The following is a 17,332-nucleotide window of genomic DNA, read 5'->3' on the forward strand; positions in this document are numbered from 1 at the left end:
GTGGCTGTGTTGTTGTCGCAGTGCTTTGTGGGTAACATAGTTTCTAAGGAAGATTCGATTAAAGCACAAATAGCGTTAAAACCCCATTTATTTGAAGTTGAAAACATATTTTCTTGAATATTTTGAAAGTGATATTTATTATTCTTATATGAGCAAATTTCTTAACTTAATGAAGACCCAGGGAAATATAGTAAAAAAAATACAAACAAGTCAACACATAACTGATGAATTCATTAATTATGTTGCATGAGACAACATTTACAAACATTACATGTGCAAATGACAATGCGTGTGCCCTGAAAATTAGGCTTTTTTTCCTATATTTGCAAGTATCTGGGTTGTTTTTTTTCTATGTATATATAATTCTGAGTAGTCAGCTCATGGATACACAATGCAAATGAAGGATGTAACATGTAAAACAAGGATATTGTGATAATTGATTAACAAAATCACTAAGAGATTATAGAATAACGTTACATATCGGCCCCAGAAGGGGAAAAATAATCATATCACAAAGAAGGAACATAACATAAAATTCAATTTTTGTAAAAACTGATTCTCAGTCAAAGCATTGGAGGGAGAACAAAGAGCACTTGAAGGTATCATAAATTAACAGTCATCAACTTCCTATCATTCCAAAGCTTAATTCATGTTATTTACATACAAGTCCATACACTACTTACTGTATAATGTATTGCGTTCAAAACAAAAACTCCCACACTTTGTAACTGAGGTGGCGCTTCAAGCCTTCTGGAAAATATTCAGTGTTAAGTGAAAATGAACAAAGAAAAACAATCCAGAATAAAACAATGGGGAGGATAGCGTATAATTTGATCAGCAGTTGAATGAAGAACATATAGTTTGTGGACAGTTAATGAGCAAAACAATACAATCAGTGAACTTACATTCAAGTGCGGTGCCAAAGGGGACCCCCCCCCTCCAAAATTCCACGGCCCAGACCCCCCCCCCCCCCCCCTCCCCCCACTGGACCTCACTCTTGTCATGTGACTACACCTCCCTTTAATATTAAAGTCCAAGTAACATTTCATCAGGCCCAGTGTTTACTGTATTCAAATTGTATTCATTCTTGTAACAGCGCCAAAAAAAGTGTCTTTTACTGCCAAACTTGAGTGTTCGTCCAACCTGAGGGTCCAAAGCGTTTCTAATTTTTTTTTTTTTTTGCTCTTTGATCACTCCATACGAACACAACAGCTTTGCATAGACTCACGTGTGCTTATTATACGATATCCTCCGCATAATTGGCAGGGTAGAGACCGACTTGGCCGTCCTGGAGTCGTCCTTTGCACCAGCCCTGGTCATCCTCTTCGCCCAATTTGGTCAACTCATCGCCTTGGAGGAAGAAAAGAACATGTCAAGTTGGGATAAATTAAATTTAATGTCTTTTTTTAATACCGGCTTTGAAGGTGAGCTCATCCTGCTCCTGGCCCTCGTAGTCGTAGAGCGCCCGGACCAGCACCGACAGCACCGGGGACGCCGGCTTGTCTTCGAACGGGTTGCCGTCGCCATTGGCCGAGAAGGGGTTGGCGCCGCTTTCCTCGTCCGACCAGTCCGGCGTCCGTTCGTTACTGCTGACGCTGGACACACCACACGAAGGTACATTTTTTGAGAATGACCACGACTAAAAGACGTAAGCATGTTAGCCGCAGGACACAAAAAGCCATCACGTTGAATCCTTACGTATCCGCTGAGCTGTTTTTTTTTTTTTTCATAATCAACCATGCTAACAAAAGGACAAACAAGGCACGTGGAAATGAAGCCGCAAGCAGATCACTGAGAGGAGGTGTGATTGGAGACAGTCTAAACCTTTGGGCGGTCACCACAAGTACGCCAGAAAACGATTCAGGTACACAAGCCTACATGGCAGAATTTTTTACTGTCAGATCTGTTGTCAGGTGAGGGAAAAAAGTGGGGTGCTTTTTAGGCCAATAAAACTTACATTTGATGGTCTCAATACCTTATATTTTGGAGGAATTACAAGCCAATCATCTCATGTTTTGACCTGATTCTCAAGATTTTTCCAGATTTTCCAGGGAAAAAAATCTATGCTTCTAGTTGAAAATAATTGTACCTGTTTTTAAACACAAAATTCAGTGACTTGTATTTCTATGATTTAAGGAAAACCCAAATGGCTTCTGTAGTTTTCAAAATCTGACAGCAAAACAATGGCAACAGCGGGACGGCGACGGTCTGCAAGGCCTGTTAAGAGTGAATAACACACAGTGGGTCACCATGCACAGCGCCACCTAGAGAGAGACTTGCAAAGGTGAAGGGAGCCAGCACAGTCCAGTGAACCAAAAAAAAAGACAAGAAAAGCACATGTTGATCCACCAACGTTTTCACTTCCTGCTTTTTCCCACTGATGTGGTTGCGCGCCGGCGGCGTCTCCTCCACCGCCTCCACCTGCACTTCCTGCTCCTCATCATCTTGGTCATCGTCATCCTCGTCAAACGGGTTGAAGCCCGTTGGCGGCGCTTTATTAGGCATGCTTAGGCTGATGGAGCGGGAAACAAGTACACTCTGTAAGGGCTGTTAATGCTAAAAGACGTCCAGTCCAATTGAATGAGGATGACAGCACTGCCAGCCTTCCCAGATCAAATGAATTGGGTGTCTCAACGTAAAAAAAAATGTTACCTTTGTTCCACAAAAGGGGAAGAAATTGCAATTCATGTCTGGAGATGTGCCCCTTTTTTCAGGTGTCCGTAGCGAGCTTTTACTCTCAAATCTGCTCTAAAGTATCAACAAATCTGCCATTTTGGGACTGATATAATATGTCACACACAATTTTTTGCTGTAGCCATTTCATCAAATTAAACACGAATCTTTAAAAGCTGACGTCCCAAGCATACAACGACAATAAGTCGAGGACAGTATCGTCTTTGTTTGTGTTTGGGCACTCGAGTGCATCCTGCCATTTTTCCCATAATAAGATTCCACTGAAAAGTAACATTGTGATTATTCCAGTCAATAAAACTCTTAAAAATACAAACACTTGCCTCAGTAAAAATTCCATACCCTAACTCCTCTTGTGAAACAAGACAACTGCATGTACGAGTACGCCTGGTGAGTCGGCGTGGGGTTAGCGGAGTTCATTTTCTAGTTCAGGTGTTCAAACCGAACATTCCAGAGTCTTATCATAGAGCGCGACGGCAAGAGTTCCACATTTCCCCTTTGGCACGTGTTCAACTATGCGGCGATAAAGCCCGAGTGTTTGCGGTCGTTAGGGAGACGGACGGCCACACAATGTCGCTGCGAACGGTCGTTTGCAGCGACGCAACGAGTACCTTATGCTGTTTGTCTTGGGAGGCTGGACCGGTTGGTCAGATCCGGTCTGACTGATGCCCGTGAGCGTCACGCCCTCTGGGGTCTTCTTCGTCCCCCGTCTGCTGAGGGTCCGGTTCAGGTCTACAGACCAGTCCTGTGGCAAAGAAACGCAGCTTAACATATCAAGGTGGACTATATTAGCCAGGATAAGGAACAAGCTAGCATGGTGTTGTCCTCATGATGTGCCCTTTATGCCTTCACCTGCCGAGACGAAACAGTCCACCACCAGAAGCATCAAACCTGGGGGTCTCTGACCCCTTCCGCAATACCCCTGAGCCGGCAAACTTCACCAAAAATTAAGCATTGCACGTTACTACGTGCATTTGGAGAATTTGATGCGTGGCGGAAAAACACTGAGACCGTCTGAGAAGGACTTTGTTTTGGTTAAGTTCACTCAAAGGCCATTAAGAATCTGGTCTTTGAGGCTTATCGCCAGGATCGTGTCAGTTTATCATTCGACGAGATGTGTAATTCCCGAATGGCGAGTGAACTCATTTCCTCGCCCACGGATCAAAGCGTTAAAGGGTGGGAGGGTGAACGAAAAAGGATCCGACTGACGACGGGTTATTTTCATGCAGGACTCACTAAAATGGACCTTCGTTTAAAGGAGCGAACGCGGGACCAGTTCATGTTCTGGAGGAGAGGGAAGGCATGCACAATAGGATTAAGGAACGCGGACTTCAATCATGGATGCCAATGCATTCCCAAAAGATCCACGTGGAGTATTTATTCTTTTAACTGCAACGCATTACCTCAAACTGCGGCCAGTTCATGGGCATGCCCGGGCCGTGGTTGGACCGGAACCATTTCAGGTCCTCCTCCGCGTCCGTGGCGGAGATGGTGTCTTCCAGCGTGTGGTAGATGTTCTGGAACCTAACGACAAGCGTTTGAGTTTCATTCTCGTGGGCGGGTGGTCAGAGTCCGCGTGGCGACCCGACCTGTGATTAGCGGAGAGGTCCAAGTGCTGCTTGACTTCCAGCAGGAGCTCCTTAAAAAAGCGGATGCGCTTGTCTTCAAAGTGCTGCCATTGCTCAAACACCTGCTCCATGTTCTCCATGTACTGAGGGGTCAGCTTGTCCAGCTCCTCCAAGGATTTCTCGTAGCGTTCCTTGGTCTGGTTTGAGAGGAGGCAGAAAGTTCTTGAGGAATACAGAATGATGAGATGGTTTAGTTTAGGGCTCCTACCTTTTGCCCCTCCTGCTGACATTTCTCAACCTTCTCCTGGAGCTTCTTCTGCGCTTCGGGGTTGTTGTTGCTCTCCAGCTTGCTGTTGGTCTCCCGGCTGGCTGCCAGCTTCTCCTCCTTGCAGGCAGAGTGGTACGCTTTCTTCATGGTCTCCATCTGGGAAATCCAAGACATGTCAGTCATCGGCCATAGCGCCGCCTTCCACACGTCCGTACCTCCTTGAGCTTCTTGGCCCAGGGCTTCTGCGCCTTGCGGAATCCGTCGTCGGCCTCTTTGGTCTCCTTGAAGCCGCCGATCATCTGCTTGTGGAAGGCGTCGCGCTGCCAGTTCTTCAGTTTTTCGTAGTCTTCGCTCATCAATGCCGCCTTGACCTCCAGGTGGAGCTCGCTCACCTTCTCCGCCTCCGTGCACAACGCTGACCAGGCTCGCTCCAGCATGCCGTACTGGGGGCCTGTCGGGAAAGTTATTTTAATTCTGCTGGACCCTTAAAATACGATTAGATAACTTTATTCATCCCGTATTCGGGAGATTTCACTGTCACAGTAGAAAGAGGGTGAGAATACAGACACAGGAAAAGACATTTTAGACATAAATATACGATTAAAATACGATTAGAAGAACCTCTTAGTATCCTAAAATACAAGGCTCACCATAACGATTATCTTACAATATGGCATTACACAATTATCGATACATTAGTCAGGAAATTCATTCATTTCCCACACTGCTTATCCTCACGCATACCTTGGGGCAATTTAGCATGATCAACCAGCCTACCCTGCATGTTTTTGGGATGTGGGAGGAAACCAGAGTACTGGGGAAAAAAAACACGCAAGCTTGACTGTGTGAATGAACATTCATTCGCCCCCTTCCGATCAAAATTAATTAGACATCTACTAATTGGCAACCACTTAACATAGACACTATTCTTTTGCTAGCAACCTGTTCGTTTTTGACACCAGTTTAAAACGATACATTGATTTACGACATACCTTTCGACTTATACGTTTTTGAATTGAATGCTTTTACTGTCATCATACAAGTATAATGAGATTTAAAGCTTTCACCACGTAGTGCACAAATAACAACAACAAACAGACGTTTTTTGTTCATTTCAAATTGTGCATGCCATATAACAACTTTTGTACGTTTATAGGACGTTTTTTGTAAAACCGATCTCGTTTTACCCATCCGGATGATGTCGGTCACTGGTAGCAGACAAAAACGTCATCGTCGACCACTAATATGGTCATGCTTTAAGCATGATAGGCGCACCCGCATCAGTCACTTCCGCCTTTTTACTCGATAAATATAGCGTGTGAGCAAGCAATGTGCCCAGACAGTCAAGCTGTCAGCGTCATACAACTACAGAATCTTGAATTTAGTGTATACTGATTGGGCACCCCATCGACTTAGGGGAAAATGTTAGACGTTTAAGTGCGCCCTATGTGAGTAAATATGTGCCACGTTGTTGATCCATGTTGCAGATACTGACTGCACTGTATAATAAAGTTTTAAATGCTGTATCATCTTAGAGCTATTTGATTTCTTGGTAATATTCCGTATGGATTTTTTGCGGGGGCATATCAAAAACCTTCTGGGATACAAAGTATCACAATGCATCATAAGTGGGATATCTTATCCCTCCCACCTTTTTCTATAAGCTGCCTCCAGCGCTTGCCCCACTCGCTAAGATGCTGGGCGTACATCTTCTCGATGCGGGCTCGCTCGTGGATGCAGCTCATCAAGTCGTTGCACAGCCGGTTGCCGTCATCCACTCGCTTCACCGTCCGCTTGTAGTTGCCCACCTGACACCAAAACACCCCGGAAAATGAAGCACCCAGGTCGTCTCCGAGCCCCGGTCGTTCCGTCTCACCTCCCAGAAGCTGTCGCTAGAGACGTCGATCATGGAGTCGTCGTAGGAGCCAGACATGGCTGCTGGAAACAACATGGAGAAAAAAATAATGAGATTTTTTTCGAACCTCTTTTCATTGGAACTGCGCTTGTTAGGACAGGACTTTTGAAAATGCGTGTGGGAACTTTTCCACTTGCTCGGAAGTACAGACAAGTCCCTGTTTACCCACCCACACCTCCTTGTGTCCTCCTATAGTGCACCCCCCATCCCCCACCATGAAAAAAAGAAGTCTCTCGTTATTCATCACACGCACTCGTTCCTCCCGGGTGCAGCTGCGAGACTCTTCTTCAGAAATTTCCAGCAACTTTGCAACACAAAACTGTGATTTGACACACATGCGTGGCAAATGGAAGCAAACGCTCTTTCCGGAGAGGATGTGTGTGCGGTGGTGTCTGCTCAGTGACCCGTGCTGCGCAAGCCAGCTTGGACAGAGGCTGTTATTGTGACACAACTCGTAGATATAGACTTTTTTCTTGCTGAAGGTGTTTTCAAAATCCATTCAGCGATATTACATTGCATGATCCTCATATTGATTCAAAATCCATCAGAATTTATCTTTATAGGTGGAAATAAACAATAGTTGTCTGCACATCCACTTGCCTCCACTAGTTTGCAGTAGTCAACAGTAATGCCCAAGCCCCTTTTTTAAAATAACTTTTCATTATTAAGTGCTATACATACTTTCAGATGTTTTTTTTTAATATTTTGAATTTTTTTTCCACTAAAGCTGATTTGTGCGAAAAAACTGAGAAAATTGTGCAATTATGGCCATATGTTGTTCAAACAAAACAAGTTTAGTGCTGAATTAGGTTTCAGAAATAATATCAATGTATGTTTATGTCTATTTGGATTAGTTTTCTTCCGACGTGATATACAAAAATCAAAATAGGAGCGGATTCATTGGGATCGAATTCAATCATGACACAAATCGTATCGCCAGATTTAAGGAAGCATAATTCTCACGGCCACATTTGACCTTATCATCAGGGAACAGGAACCCGACGCCACTTGACCCGCGAGTGTCTACACGAGCGTTGACCCAGTCAAGGTCCAAAGTCCGGCACCTAGTCCGGAATTGGACAGAGTGAGAAAACTTCAGGGGGAACTTTGGGGTCGTCGGAGCGCTGCTTAATTGACTCGGCCTCCAAACATTGGCGGGGTGGCGCTGGGTAGATTAGCGAGCTTAGCCGTGACGTAAACAAACGCATTGATGGCCAATCGAGGCCAAGTGTTCTCAGCCTGATGGAATTTCAGCGGAATACGGCCTGCGGATCCTCCTGGGAATGTGGCGCATGTTCCCACGTTGGTGTGAAATACAACTACGACAGCAACCAGGGCCACATGTCACCCCAAAAAAACCTAGTTACATAACAAAAAAATACAAATTCTATCCCAGTTAAGAGGAAGCTCTGTTCCAACTTCCTTCTTTTGTTGCTGAAAGTCGATCCGCACAGGGATGTCGCTAAATCCCAGTAACACCAAAAAGCGTACGTGACCATGACGAGGTGAGGTTATGACCCTAAATTTGAGAGTCCCCCCCGAATTAAGCCCTCCGAACAATATTATTCGTTTCACCCACGTTCAACGTTTTCCACCATGCACATAAAAGGACCAATGGGTTTGAACAGGGAGGGGCTGGCAGGAGATTGGATTGGAATTGGGTAAAAAAAGAGTTTGTCTTTTAATTTATTTATTCATTTTTAAGTATTAACTCAGTGGCTGAACTGACGGCAATATGCATACAATCCATTTAGATTGGGAGTCAAACTGGACTTAATAAATTCAAATAAGCCGATCGATACAGTACATTTTCAATATATTTACTCTACTTAAGCAAACATTGCCTCATAAAGAGCACAAAAGTCATGAAAACCACAATCGAGAGAGCTACATTTATCAATTGAACGATTTAGCCATTTTACGTAAGTTTCTTAATGACAATCAAATATTTCAACGTAATAACCGCCAATAACCATCCAATGTGGCTTTAATGTTGCATAACTTTGTTCTTGTTCTGTATTTCCTTCGTTTATACATTTCTGAGGTATCAGATCGTGATTTGGTCAAATGGGCGGAGCTTGTAGCAGCCAATGAATGAATTTGGCATATTTCGTGATGGCGTAAGTGTTCCTAATGTTTTGTCCAGTGGAAAGGGGAGGGGGCTGTTGACAGGACGTGAAGCAGGAGGTGAAGCGGCCCCGCCCTTTAAAAACCACACACAACTTGATCCAATTAATCATGAGAATTCCCACTGTATATCGATCACCCTTAATCGACATTTCATAGCGCCGCTTTAATTCAAGGTTACATGTCGTCCAACATTAACAGGAAATAAACCAACTTTTTTTAACCCAAATTCTGTGGTTCACTTTAGTGACAATACTCATTTTAAGTCATGTGAAATAACTTTTTGTTAAACCGTGTTCCGCTCCCTCCCGTGTTAGCAAATTAGCCACCGCCATTTATAAAGAAAAAAGTTGAAATGAACCAAAAAACCTGTCAAATCAGTCTTACCTCTCCCCGGTTCGTTCTAACCGATTAATTGAAGTCCAAATGGTTGATCAATTCCTTCAATTGTGCTGCATAAAGAGAGTTAGGTCCCCTTTTTTTCGGAAGAGAAGCGGTAGTACCACTGGGAGCGCCTGAGTGACACCGCCGTCAAGTTTCTTACAACACATCCGGTTAAGTAGTCAATTTCAAAATAAGACGAGTTGCAACGCTCATCGCGGTTTATATTCGTCGTCCTCTACAAACTATATATTTATTTCAAAAGACTCCCGAGTAAACCCATTCCCTACGTTTCATCCGCTTTAAAACGAGATTTTAGTACAAAACTGTCATCCAACTGAAATGTTAGCGATGTATTGGTAACACTTAATCTGGTTTACTTAACAAAAGCATACTTGAGGACTTTGTAAGAAACTAATTATTCATTATTTAAGTAAACAACCACACCTATCATTGACTAAACTATTCACGCGTCGACACGCTTAAGGGCCACGACATCTAAACAATAGAGAATTCCACTCATTTAACCTTGTTAAAAGAAGCAAAACGCAGTTGAAATCCAACTTTATAAAGCAGACGCGTTGGTATCAAGCAAATAAAGTGACATTCCACAATAGTAGGCAAAATGAGGCACAATCCAAAAGAAAACAAACAAGGGCAATTCCTTTTGTTTTGAATCCACGATGAGCAACCGGGTAAAAAAAAAAAGCACGTCACTTCCAGGTGGCTGCGGCGGGGCGGACGGAAATGCCGCCTTTGGTGCCCTTTGACCCCAGTGACTGACCCGAGCGACTCCGCAGCTCGGCGTTGTCGCTCTGCGCCTGCTCTTCGTCGTACCTGGGCAAATTCAAATGTGCCGTTTTTTAGATCCCGTTCGATCAAACTGACCTTCACGTTGCGGACTCACAGAAGTTCGTAGTTGCCCAGGGCATCTCGCGGAGGGCTTCTGTTCCAGCGGCTATCCGGCATCTCGCCGTTGGGCATGACAATGTTGAGGGTGTCGTTGATGAGGTTGTACTTGAGGATGCGGTCGTTGGACGTGCTGGACGTCAACGAGGGTGACGCGTTCACCTGTTCGCATTACAAATACAGTGAAACCAGCGACACCAGTGTGGAATAATACACAATGTATGTGTTTAAACAAAGACATGTCCTGAAGGCATCTAAAGGAATGTCTACGCTAACATTTGCAGCCTATGTGTTCATTTGTGCACTCACTTTTTGGAGTGATTGTAGGTACATTTGTTGACAGAGACGTTGTGTGTTTGTTCTCTTATTAAATCCTGGTAATACAACATTAGATTATTTTGAAAATGGCTAATTAATTAATTTTAAAAAAACCTTCGAGCCAGATTTGAATCAGCGACTTAAGGATTTCAGACATTAGATTCTACAGTCCACTCTACCAACTGAGCTATCGAAGGCTGTTTACATGAACAGTCTAATATAGTTTTAAAAAAATTACACTACCCGTTACCATTCAAATACTTCTTTAAGCCTGTAATGCCGACATAAAGAATTTGGAAAACCGTCCATGAGTGACATAGGATTAGCTGAATAGAGAAACAAGGGTGATTCCGATATTTTTTGGGGGGGGTGGGATTCATTTTGACTAATCCGTTAAACTAATCGTAACTTGAATATTTTAAAATGGAATAACCTACCTCAATGAGCCATGGCTTGAGTTTGTCATCAATGATGATGTCATAACCGTAACACTCAAAACAATGTTTGTCATTGTTCATGACGGGCTGGAAAGAAAGCACAAAGAAGATCACTGTGAAAATGTTAGTCATGAACAAGACTTTTCCAAAATTGGGAAACATCCTACTTACAGCCACAGCCTTCAAGGACTGAACAACGATCCAGTGGATCTGATCAAACAACCGACTGGTCACCTCGTCTCCTCTTGTGCTTTCCAGGTAAAGCCGCAGATTACTCACCGTCCACTTGCCGCCGTGGACATGGTTGTAGTCATCCTGTGTGGGCAACGTCCACCATCAACACCCGACCTGATTGGATTTCCCAAGCCTTACCCCGTGTTTCTGGATGGCTACGTTGGTGAGGTGCACAAACATGTTGTCCAGCTCGCTTGTGCTTGGCGTGTACTTGACTGTACAGAACCGACAGAAGCCCAGCTTGTACCTACCGACAAAAATCACGTACAGGAACCATCGGATAATTTTCCTGATTGCTAACCAAGCGTATAGAGTGGATGAGTGCCGTCTTACATGTAGCATTTGAGCGGCCGATAAGTGGTGACCAGCACGTAGAGGCGCAGGTCGAATTTTTTCCCACCAATCAGAAGGGGATTGTCGATGTACAGGGAGATGACATAAGCCTCCTTGCCACTAGAGGCCGCCATGAACCTGTAGTCAAACATTAAACCAGGTCGTAATCAGAGTTAGTTTAATAATGGATGAATCCTTTGATAGCTCAGTTGGTAGAGTGGAGGACTGTAGTGGCTAAATATGGACATCCTTAGGTTGCAGGTTCAAATCCAGCTGAAAGGACATGTTTTAAAACAGTTTGACAAATAGCTCTGCGTGATTTTACCAACGTACGTTGATGTGCGGCTGTCCCGCGACCACTTTTTGATCTGGGACAGTTTGTTGATAAGGAAGATGCCTTTGCCCTGCGCTTTTCCGCAAGGCTTCATGATCCACGTGCTGGACGGGTTCTTGCGGAACTCCTCCACAAACAGATTGTAATCTGCCGGGAGCATGAATGTCACGGGCACAAAATCTAAAAATTAAAAATAAAACGTTAAAAACAACCAAGAGTAAACAGCTGCGTCCAATGTCGGTTGGTAAACTTCTTACCAAGGTGGATGTACTTTCCGTTGTCGTCCTTCTCGGCTAGCAGGTTACTTTCCTTCTCCAGTTCCTTGCGGTAGCGCTTGATGTTCTTGATCATCAGGTCCTTTCTTGTCAGCTCGTAATGGTTGGGGAAGTGGTTGACCATCTGCTCGTCGGTTAAGCGGTAGCCCGTGTCCACGCTGAATACGTTGCGAATGGTCTGGATGCTCATCCTGGCATTGGGAAGGGGGCGTGGCGACAAGCCATTTTGTTGAGAGGGTCTTAGTTAAAAATGTATTGGAGGGCTATCGCTGTCAATGGCATGGAGTGAGTTCATGTTGATTCATTATACTATTTATTTTGACCTTTTTCCTATATTACTAGCGTTAGCTCATATTATTTCGACCATAATCAAATCTGCATTCCTCTATTATTCTTTTGTACTAACTAACATTGTATAGCTAGCAAATTATGGCCTTGCAATCTTGACCAATTGTTTCATTAAATCCAACAATTGCTATCAATGATCACGGGCACGCCCAAGTATCATAGTTTGCCTATTTCAAGTGATGTGAATAATGCGGATGAACTAGTACCACGATGATGAATAATTACCAGTAAAAATTCCAGTCGTCATTTTCAGTCACTTGAATCCAGTCCCTTTTCTCAAAGTTGTTGATGAGCACTGACTTCTCAATATCTGTCACCCACTTTACTTTACCGGCCATGTTGCCACCAGCTGCACACACACATATGTATATAATAAAAAAAACATTTTGCAACATTTGAATGGTCCAAATTGATTTGACATTTTAAAAAAAAGTCTTACCAGTGAATAAACAAACGAGAACCAAAGGGCCGGTCATCAGTGGTGCTCTCCCTGGCTAGCAGGACACAACATCCTCCCTCCCGGACATCGTCCTCCCTCCTGGCCGTCCCTGGTGCAGCCTCACCAGCCTGACATCGGCCCAGCTCTCGGTCCCTCGTTTGCTCGAGTTAGAGGTACGGAAGCGTCTCCATGATGATAGCGATTTAGCATGGGATGGATGCAGCAACTTATCGATCCGGGTGACGCCAGGAGGATGGAGTGACGACATACATTCCTTTTCATAATAAAAGCCGACGCTAGAAGTTTTGACTTCGTATATTTCCGGTGAGTGTATTCAAGAGAAGCGACAGTGGGCTTTGGGTGGGTGAGGTGTTTTTAAACAGTATAGCCTAGCAACCGGGGTGAAATGACAAACACTGCGTGTGTAAATCTTTTTAACTTAAACAAATGTGAACAATAGTGTTTTAAAACAATTTAAGCTTTTTAAAAAACAGTTTGTCGTTAATGACATTTAGTAGATAATTTTTTTAATTAGGTGTAAAAAATGCAGATTACTCTTTGGACTTCCGGTCTATCTAAACAACTTCACTAGTCTTCCGCTAGAGGGGGTTATTGTAACAACAAAAATCCATTTTTTTCTCTCACTAAAAACTACTATAAAGATTATATATGTGTGTATATGCATATATATATGTAAATATGTATATATGTAAATATGTATGTATATGTATATATATATGTGTGTGTATATATATGTATATGTATATATATGTATTAGGAATTAGGTGTGTATAATGTTGTGTGATGGATTTTTATTTTGGGACTGTTTAATGTGCATTTTAAATTGAGTTCAAATGAAAATAAGTCATTCTTATTTGATTGGCCTGCTAACCTGTAGTGCACCTGAGCCATAATTTATTTATTTATTTTTCCTTTGGTTCCTCCTCATGAGCTACTAAAGGCGTGGTCAGGCGAGCTCGCTGGCAGTTACCCGACAGCAACCAGATTAAAGGACGCTGCTGTAAGTTGATCGATAAAAACATATTATTTCTTTACATTTTCAAACATAATGTTATTGTGTATGTTTTTCCTCTTTACAGGGCGGCGTCCATATTAATCTACTGAGAAGGTATGTTTTTACCCAAAAAAAGTTGATCATGTCATTCATTTTAAAGCACTTTTAATCATACATGGAATATAAACAAAGTGCTATGATCTTGACAATGACCTTTGTTTACACATCAGCAGTGAGTTTGTCTTTGTTGTGACAATAAACCCAAAGTATGAGTAATATACACCTAGATTTGAAATTTAGGTTGTTATAATACAATGTAGTAAGATTGAAACTAACATTGATCTCTTTTTAAACTAGTGAATGACTGAGAGTCATGAATAGTTCAATTATGAAAATGAACAATTTGCATCAACAGGCAGGTGAGGGTAATACATGTGTATTTAAAAAAAAGATAGCATTACTCTTGATTCCAGTTGTTAAAAAATCTTTAGTAAACATCCAAATAATAAAGTGGAAAGTTTTATCAAGTCGTGTTGGTGACCTACAACCGTCAACGCATGATGTCACCTTTCTCGACAAGCCTGTTTGGTCAGGACGCGCGATAACAACGCCGCCGTCCTCGCTGTTGACACAGCCTGTTTGTGAACGTTCGTCAGTGTACTTTGCATATTTGGTGTGACTGCAGCCGACATCATGGTGGAGCAAACACGAGAGCCTAGACGCGCCGTTGTCGTCTCGTTGACCCCCCAGGCGGGACCTGGTGATGACATGGCGGGACACCTGTTAGACACCGCCCTCAGGTTGTTAACCTGTCTTAATATTTGATTTTTCTTTCTTTCTAACTCTTTGACTGGGAAGGAGTTTACACACATCGTTAAAAGTGACCCAATACTTTTGAAGCGATGCTGTACCGATACGTTTGATTATATATCATTGCTATAATGGTAGAAGTCTAAATGAATTTGAAATGGGAGGTTCTGACAGCAAATGAACAAACAGATTGACGTCTACTAGTGATAAATTCATTTAAATTCATAGTTAGTCATGGTTTCCTACAGCGGTGTGTGTAGCTGGGGGCCATCTTGGGTGGGGCAACTAGATCTCAAAAAGTGCATATACCACAGGATGGGAAAGTTCTGTCTGTATCGATGACGACTATTTTGTTGTTTTTGTCTTGCAGGAGCACGAGGCTTAGAGCGCGGTCCATAGGGCGCCAACTGGCCTCTGTCGGCGACGAGCTGGACCGGATTCGAACCAAGAACCGACAGATCAGGTAAAGTTTGCGCACAGGTTTAAAGTGTTTTAAATGCAGAATCAAGTGTTTTTGTTCTGTAGGGACTCGCGACGATGGCGTCCTATGTGGATAGAGAGGGGTGCATTCTGGGTAATTACGATGATAATTTGATTAATTTTTTTTTTTTTCAAGATCTCTAATTCAGTTTGTTCTTGTCGCGACGCAAAAATGTGTTTTGCATCCGCAGGTGTCTGCTTTAGGAGCAGGAAGTTGCGGCGACCTCACTGGCGGAGCCTTTCTGATGGTGGCTTTTTTGCTTCTTGGTTGGAGGAACTAGCCATTAGCAGGTCTTTTGGCTTAAAAGACAAACAAACAAAATCAAACTAACTTTGTTTTTTTGTTTTATTTTAACTTGACTTGTTATTTTATACCAATTGGACCAAAACACTGAAAAGTCATTTTTTTTCTATCAGCCTTTACCTATCACCCTGCAGAAACATTATTTCTTAATGGTTTTATAATGAGTATGTAGCATTTAGCTGTGTTTTTCAGAAGTATTGGGACGCTGGACTGTCTTTTCTTACATCGTGAAGGGAGCTGGACTTTCTTTTTTTAACCAATAAAATGGCTCGAGTGCAAAATTCAAATGGTTATTCACTCCGAGCTGTATTTTGCGTCAACGGCGCCAAATCATTCCCACCTTGTCGCTTCACCCTTCGTCGTCTTCGGCGGCGTCCACGTGCACGTAGCCGTTGAAGGCTTTGCGGTTGCACCGCTGCAGCGTGGCGCCCAGGTGGCGCCCGGGCCCGACCTCATACGCGCGGGGGAAGCGCTCGCCGTGGGCCCGCTCGAACATTTCGTGCAGCGTCTGCTCCCACTTGACCGGTGCCGTCAGCTGAGACGTCAGCCGGCGCCGCACGTGAGCGTCGCTCATGTAGCGCTTGGCGTCCACGTTGGAGTAGACGCTTATCTCGGGGCGACGCACTTCCACTTGACGCAGAACGTCCGCCAGGGGCTCTGCGGCGGCGCTCATGAGCTTGGTGTGGAAGGCGCCGCCGACGGGGAGCATTTTGGTCCGGAGGAAGTGGAGGCGCCGGGCGTTTTGCTGCAGGAAGTCCAAAGCCTGGCGGTGTCCCGCGATCACTCTCCCGTCGGGGAAGAGGTACGTGGCCACGGCGCACACGGGGTCCTCCACGCCCAAAGAGCGACAGTGCTCCTGAGCTTCCAGGCAGGCTTGTTTGTAGCGCGCCTGAGATTTGCCCACCACCGACAGCATCCCGCCGGGCGCCAGCTCCGACGCCGCTTGCATGGCTTCCGCGCGCACCTTCACCGCGTACAAAGCTGGAGGGGGAAACAAGAGTTGGGTTCTGCCTGGATCGAGGGCTTCGGAGCGCCGCGTTTACCTTCGGGGAAGCTCATGGCGCCGGAAAAGACCAGAGCGGCGAACTCGCCCACGCTGAAGCCGGCGGCAGCGACGCACATCTCGATCGCCTGCCAAAACAGATGCAAACGTTTTCAGAAGCAATTATTTGTCGCTTTTTGTATATTCAATTTGTGAAAACGTTTGACGAGCGTTATCACTTGAACAAGAACAAATGACTATATTTTAAAAATGTATTACAAATTACATGACTTATTTTGCCAAATGAAGTCCAACATTATTATTTTTTTGTATTCTCAACATTATTAAGGTGTTTGTAGTAACTTTGTAATGTCATATGTTGGTTTTACTTTGGGGTTTTGGTGATTGAGTCTCTCGACGGCCGCCAGCGAGGTGACGAAGACCGCCGGCTGGCAGTGAACCGTCTTCGTGAGCTCTTCTTCGGGGCCGTTCAGGCACAATGACAGCAGGTCGTAACCGAGGACCTTTCGGGCCGCCTCGAACATCTCCGCCACGTTGGGGTACCGCAAGAGACCGCGACCCATGCCCACGAACTGGCTACCCTGCCCGGGGAAGAGAAGCACGGAGCGGTCGCCGGGGTCCTTCCGTGGTCTCGGTTCCGGGGAGGGAGCCGAGCCATTCTCTGCCGGCGCCCTGGAAAAACACCGGGAAAGCCGTAGTGTTCTCTTATAAATTGAGGCTACAACCAGTGACGCTGCCATCGCAAAAATGTCCAATGAAAATGAACATTAACAAAATCCTACAGGCTTTTCTGATATCATTTGAGTTTTTAGGTCGACACGACTCTCCAAGGAGGCTGCCATGTTTGATTTTGTCACCTCCGTGGATAAAATATAAAACAACACTAGATGGCTTATGCGCGACCTTAGCCAAAGGAAGGCGACGCTCTAAATTGGTGGCCGTTTCAGGACAGAAAAGGTGCTTAGATGTCATCTCTTATTTCTTGTATATATTTATCTTGGCGATATTTATCTAAAGCTAGGGGGGGGTGAGTTAGTGGGTCAGGGTTAGGATTAGGGTTCGGGTGTTAGGGTTCTCATGCAATAGCTAAAATAAGTCGCTAATCAGCAACAAAGCGTCAGAAATATTGTCTGGAGAAGAAAG

The 17,332-nt window shown here is 44.2% G+C and overlaps 4 protein-coding genes and 1 non-coding gene across 8 annotated transcripts; 2 read left to right on the top strand and 3 right to left on the bottom strand.

Moving 5' to 3' along the window:
• Window positions 1–70: 70 nt before the first annotated feature.
• Window positions 71–9,126, bottom strand: pacsin2 (protein kinase C and casein kinase substrate in neurons 2). 4 transcript variants are annotated; one of them, XM_077593515.1, is made up of 12 exons: window positions 8,957–9,126; window positions 6,404–6,465; window positions 6,179–6,335; window positions 4,743–4,978; window positions 4,528–4,683; window positions 4,281–4,456; window positions 4,095–4,215; window positions 3,928–3,975; window positions 3,303–3,436; window positions 2,354–2,512; window positions 1,414–1,595; window positions 71–1,350 (listed from the first exon to the last, which is right to left on the bottom strand). In XM_077593515.1, the coding sequence occupies exons 2-12, from the start codon at window positions 6,458–6,460 to the stop codon at window positions 1,238–1,240; spliced, it is 1,539 nt and encodes a 512-aa protein (XP_077449641.1). In that variant the 5' UTR covers window positions 6,461–6,465; window positions 8,957–9,126; the 3' UTR covers window positions 71–1,237. The 4 variants fall into 4 exon arrangements, with proteins under 4 accessions (XP_077449641.1, XP_077449642.1, XP_077449643.1 ...); XM_077593516.1 differs by lacking the exon at window positions 3,928–3,975; XM_077593517.1 differs by lacking the exon at window positions 2,354–2,512.
• A 376-nt stretch (window positions 9,127–9,502) lies between these two features.
• ttll1 (tubulin tyrosine ligase-like family, member 1) lies at window positions 9,503–12,916 on the bottom strand. Its single transcript, XM_077594238.1, has 10 exons — window positions 12,578–12,916; window positions 12,364–12,487; window positions 11,773–11,981; window positions 11,515–11,695; window positions 11,182–11,319; window positions 10,987–11,095; window positions 10,786–10,929; window positions 10,615–10,701; window positions 9,858–10,021; window positions 9,503–9,787 (listed from the first exon to the last, which is right to left on the bottom strand). Exons 1-10 carry the CDS (start codon window positions 12,612–12,614, stop codon window positions 9,664–9,666), a joined length of 1,317 nt encoding a protein of 438 aa, XP_077450364.1. The 5' UTR covers window positions 12,615–12,916; the 3' UTR covers window positions 9,503–9,663.
• trnay-gua (transfer RNA tyrosine (anticodon GUA)) lies at window positions 11,376–11,463 on the top strand. Its single transcript is given in 2 exon segments — window positions 11,376–11,412; window positions 11,428–11,463. It is a non-coding gene; the product is annotated as a tRNA-Tyr (tRNA).
• Window positions 12,917–13,561: 645 nt separating the features above from the next.
• Window positions 13,562–15,473, top strand: LOC144069118 (uncharacterized). Its single transcript, XM_077594240.1, has 6 exons — window positions 13,562–13,598; window positions 13,678–13,706; window positions 14,249–14,392; window positions 14,773–14,865; window positions 14,928–14,976; window positions 15,074–15,473. The coding sequence occupies exons 3-6, from the start codon at window positions 14,286–14,288 to the stop codon at window positions 15,161–15,163; spliced, it is 339 nt and encodes a 112-aa protein (XP_077450366.1). The 5' UTR covers window positions 13,562–13,598; window positions 13,678–13,706; window positions 14,249–14,285; the 3' UTR covers window positions 15,164–15,473.
• mcat (malonyl CoA:ACP acyltransferase (mitochondrial)) lies at window positions 13,741–17,037 on the bottom strand. Its single transcript, XM_077594239.1, has 4 exons — window positions 16,558–17,037; window positions 16,230–16,317; window positions 15,527–16,167; window positions 13,741–14,349 (listed from the first exon to the last, which is right to left on the bottom strand). Exons 1-3 carry the CDS (start codon window positions 16,927–16,929, stop codon window positions 15,536–15,538), a joined length of 1,092 nt encoding a protein of 363 aa, XP_077450365.1. The 5' UTR covers window positions 16,930–17,037; the 3' UTR covers window positions 13,741–14,349; window positions 15,527–15,535.
• Window positions 17,038–17,332: the final 295 nt, after the last annotated feature.

This window comes from Stigmatopora argus, chromosome 23 (assembly GCF_051989625.1).
Source record: "Stigmatopora argus isolate UIUO_Sarg chromosome 23, RoL_Sarg_1.0, whole genome shotgun sequence".
NCBI classification, from domain to species: Eukaryota; Metazoa; Chordata; class Actinopteri; order Syngnathiformes; family Syngnathidae; genus Stigmatopora; species Stigmatopora argus.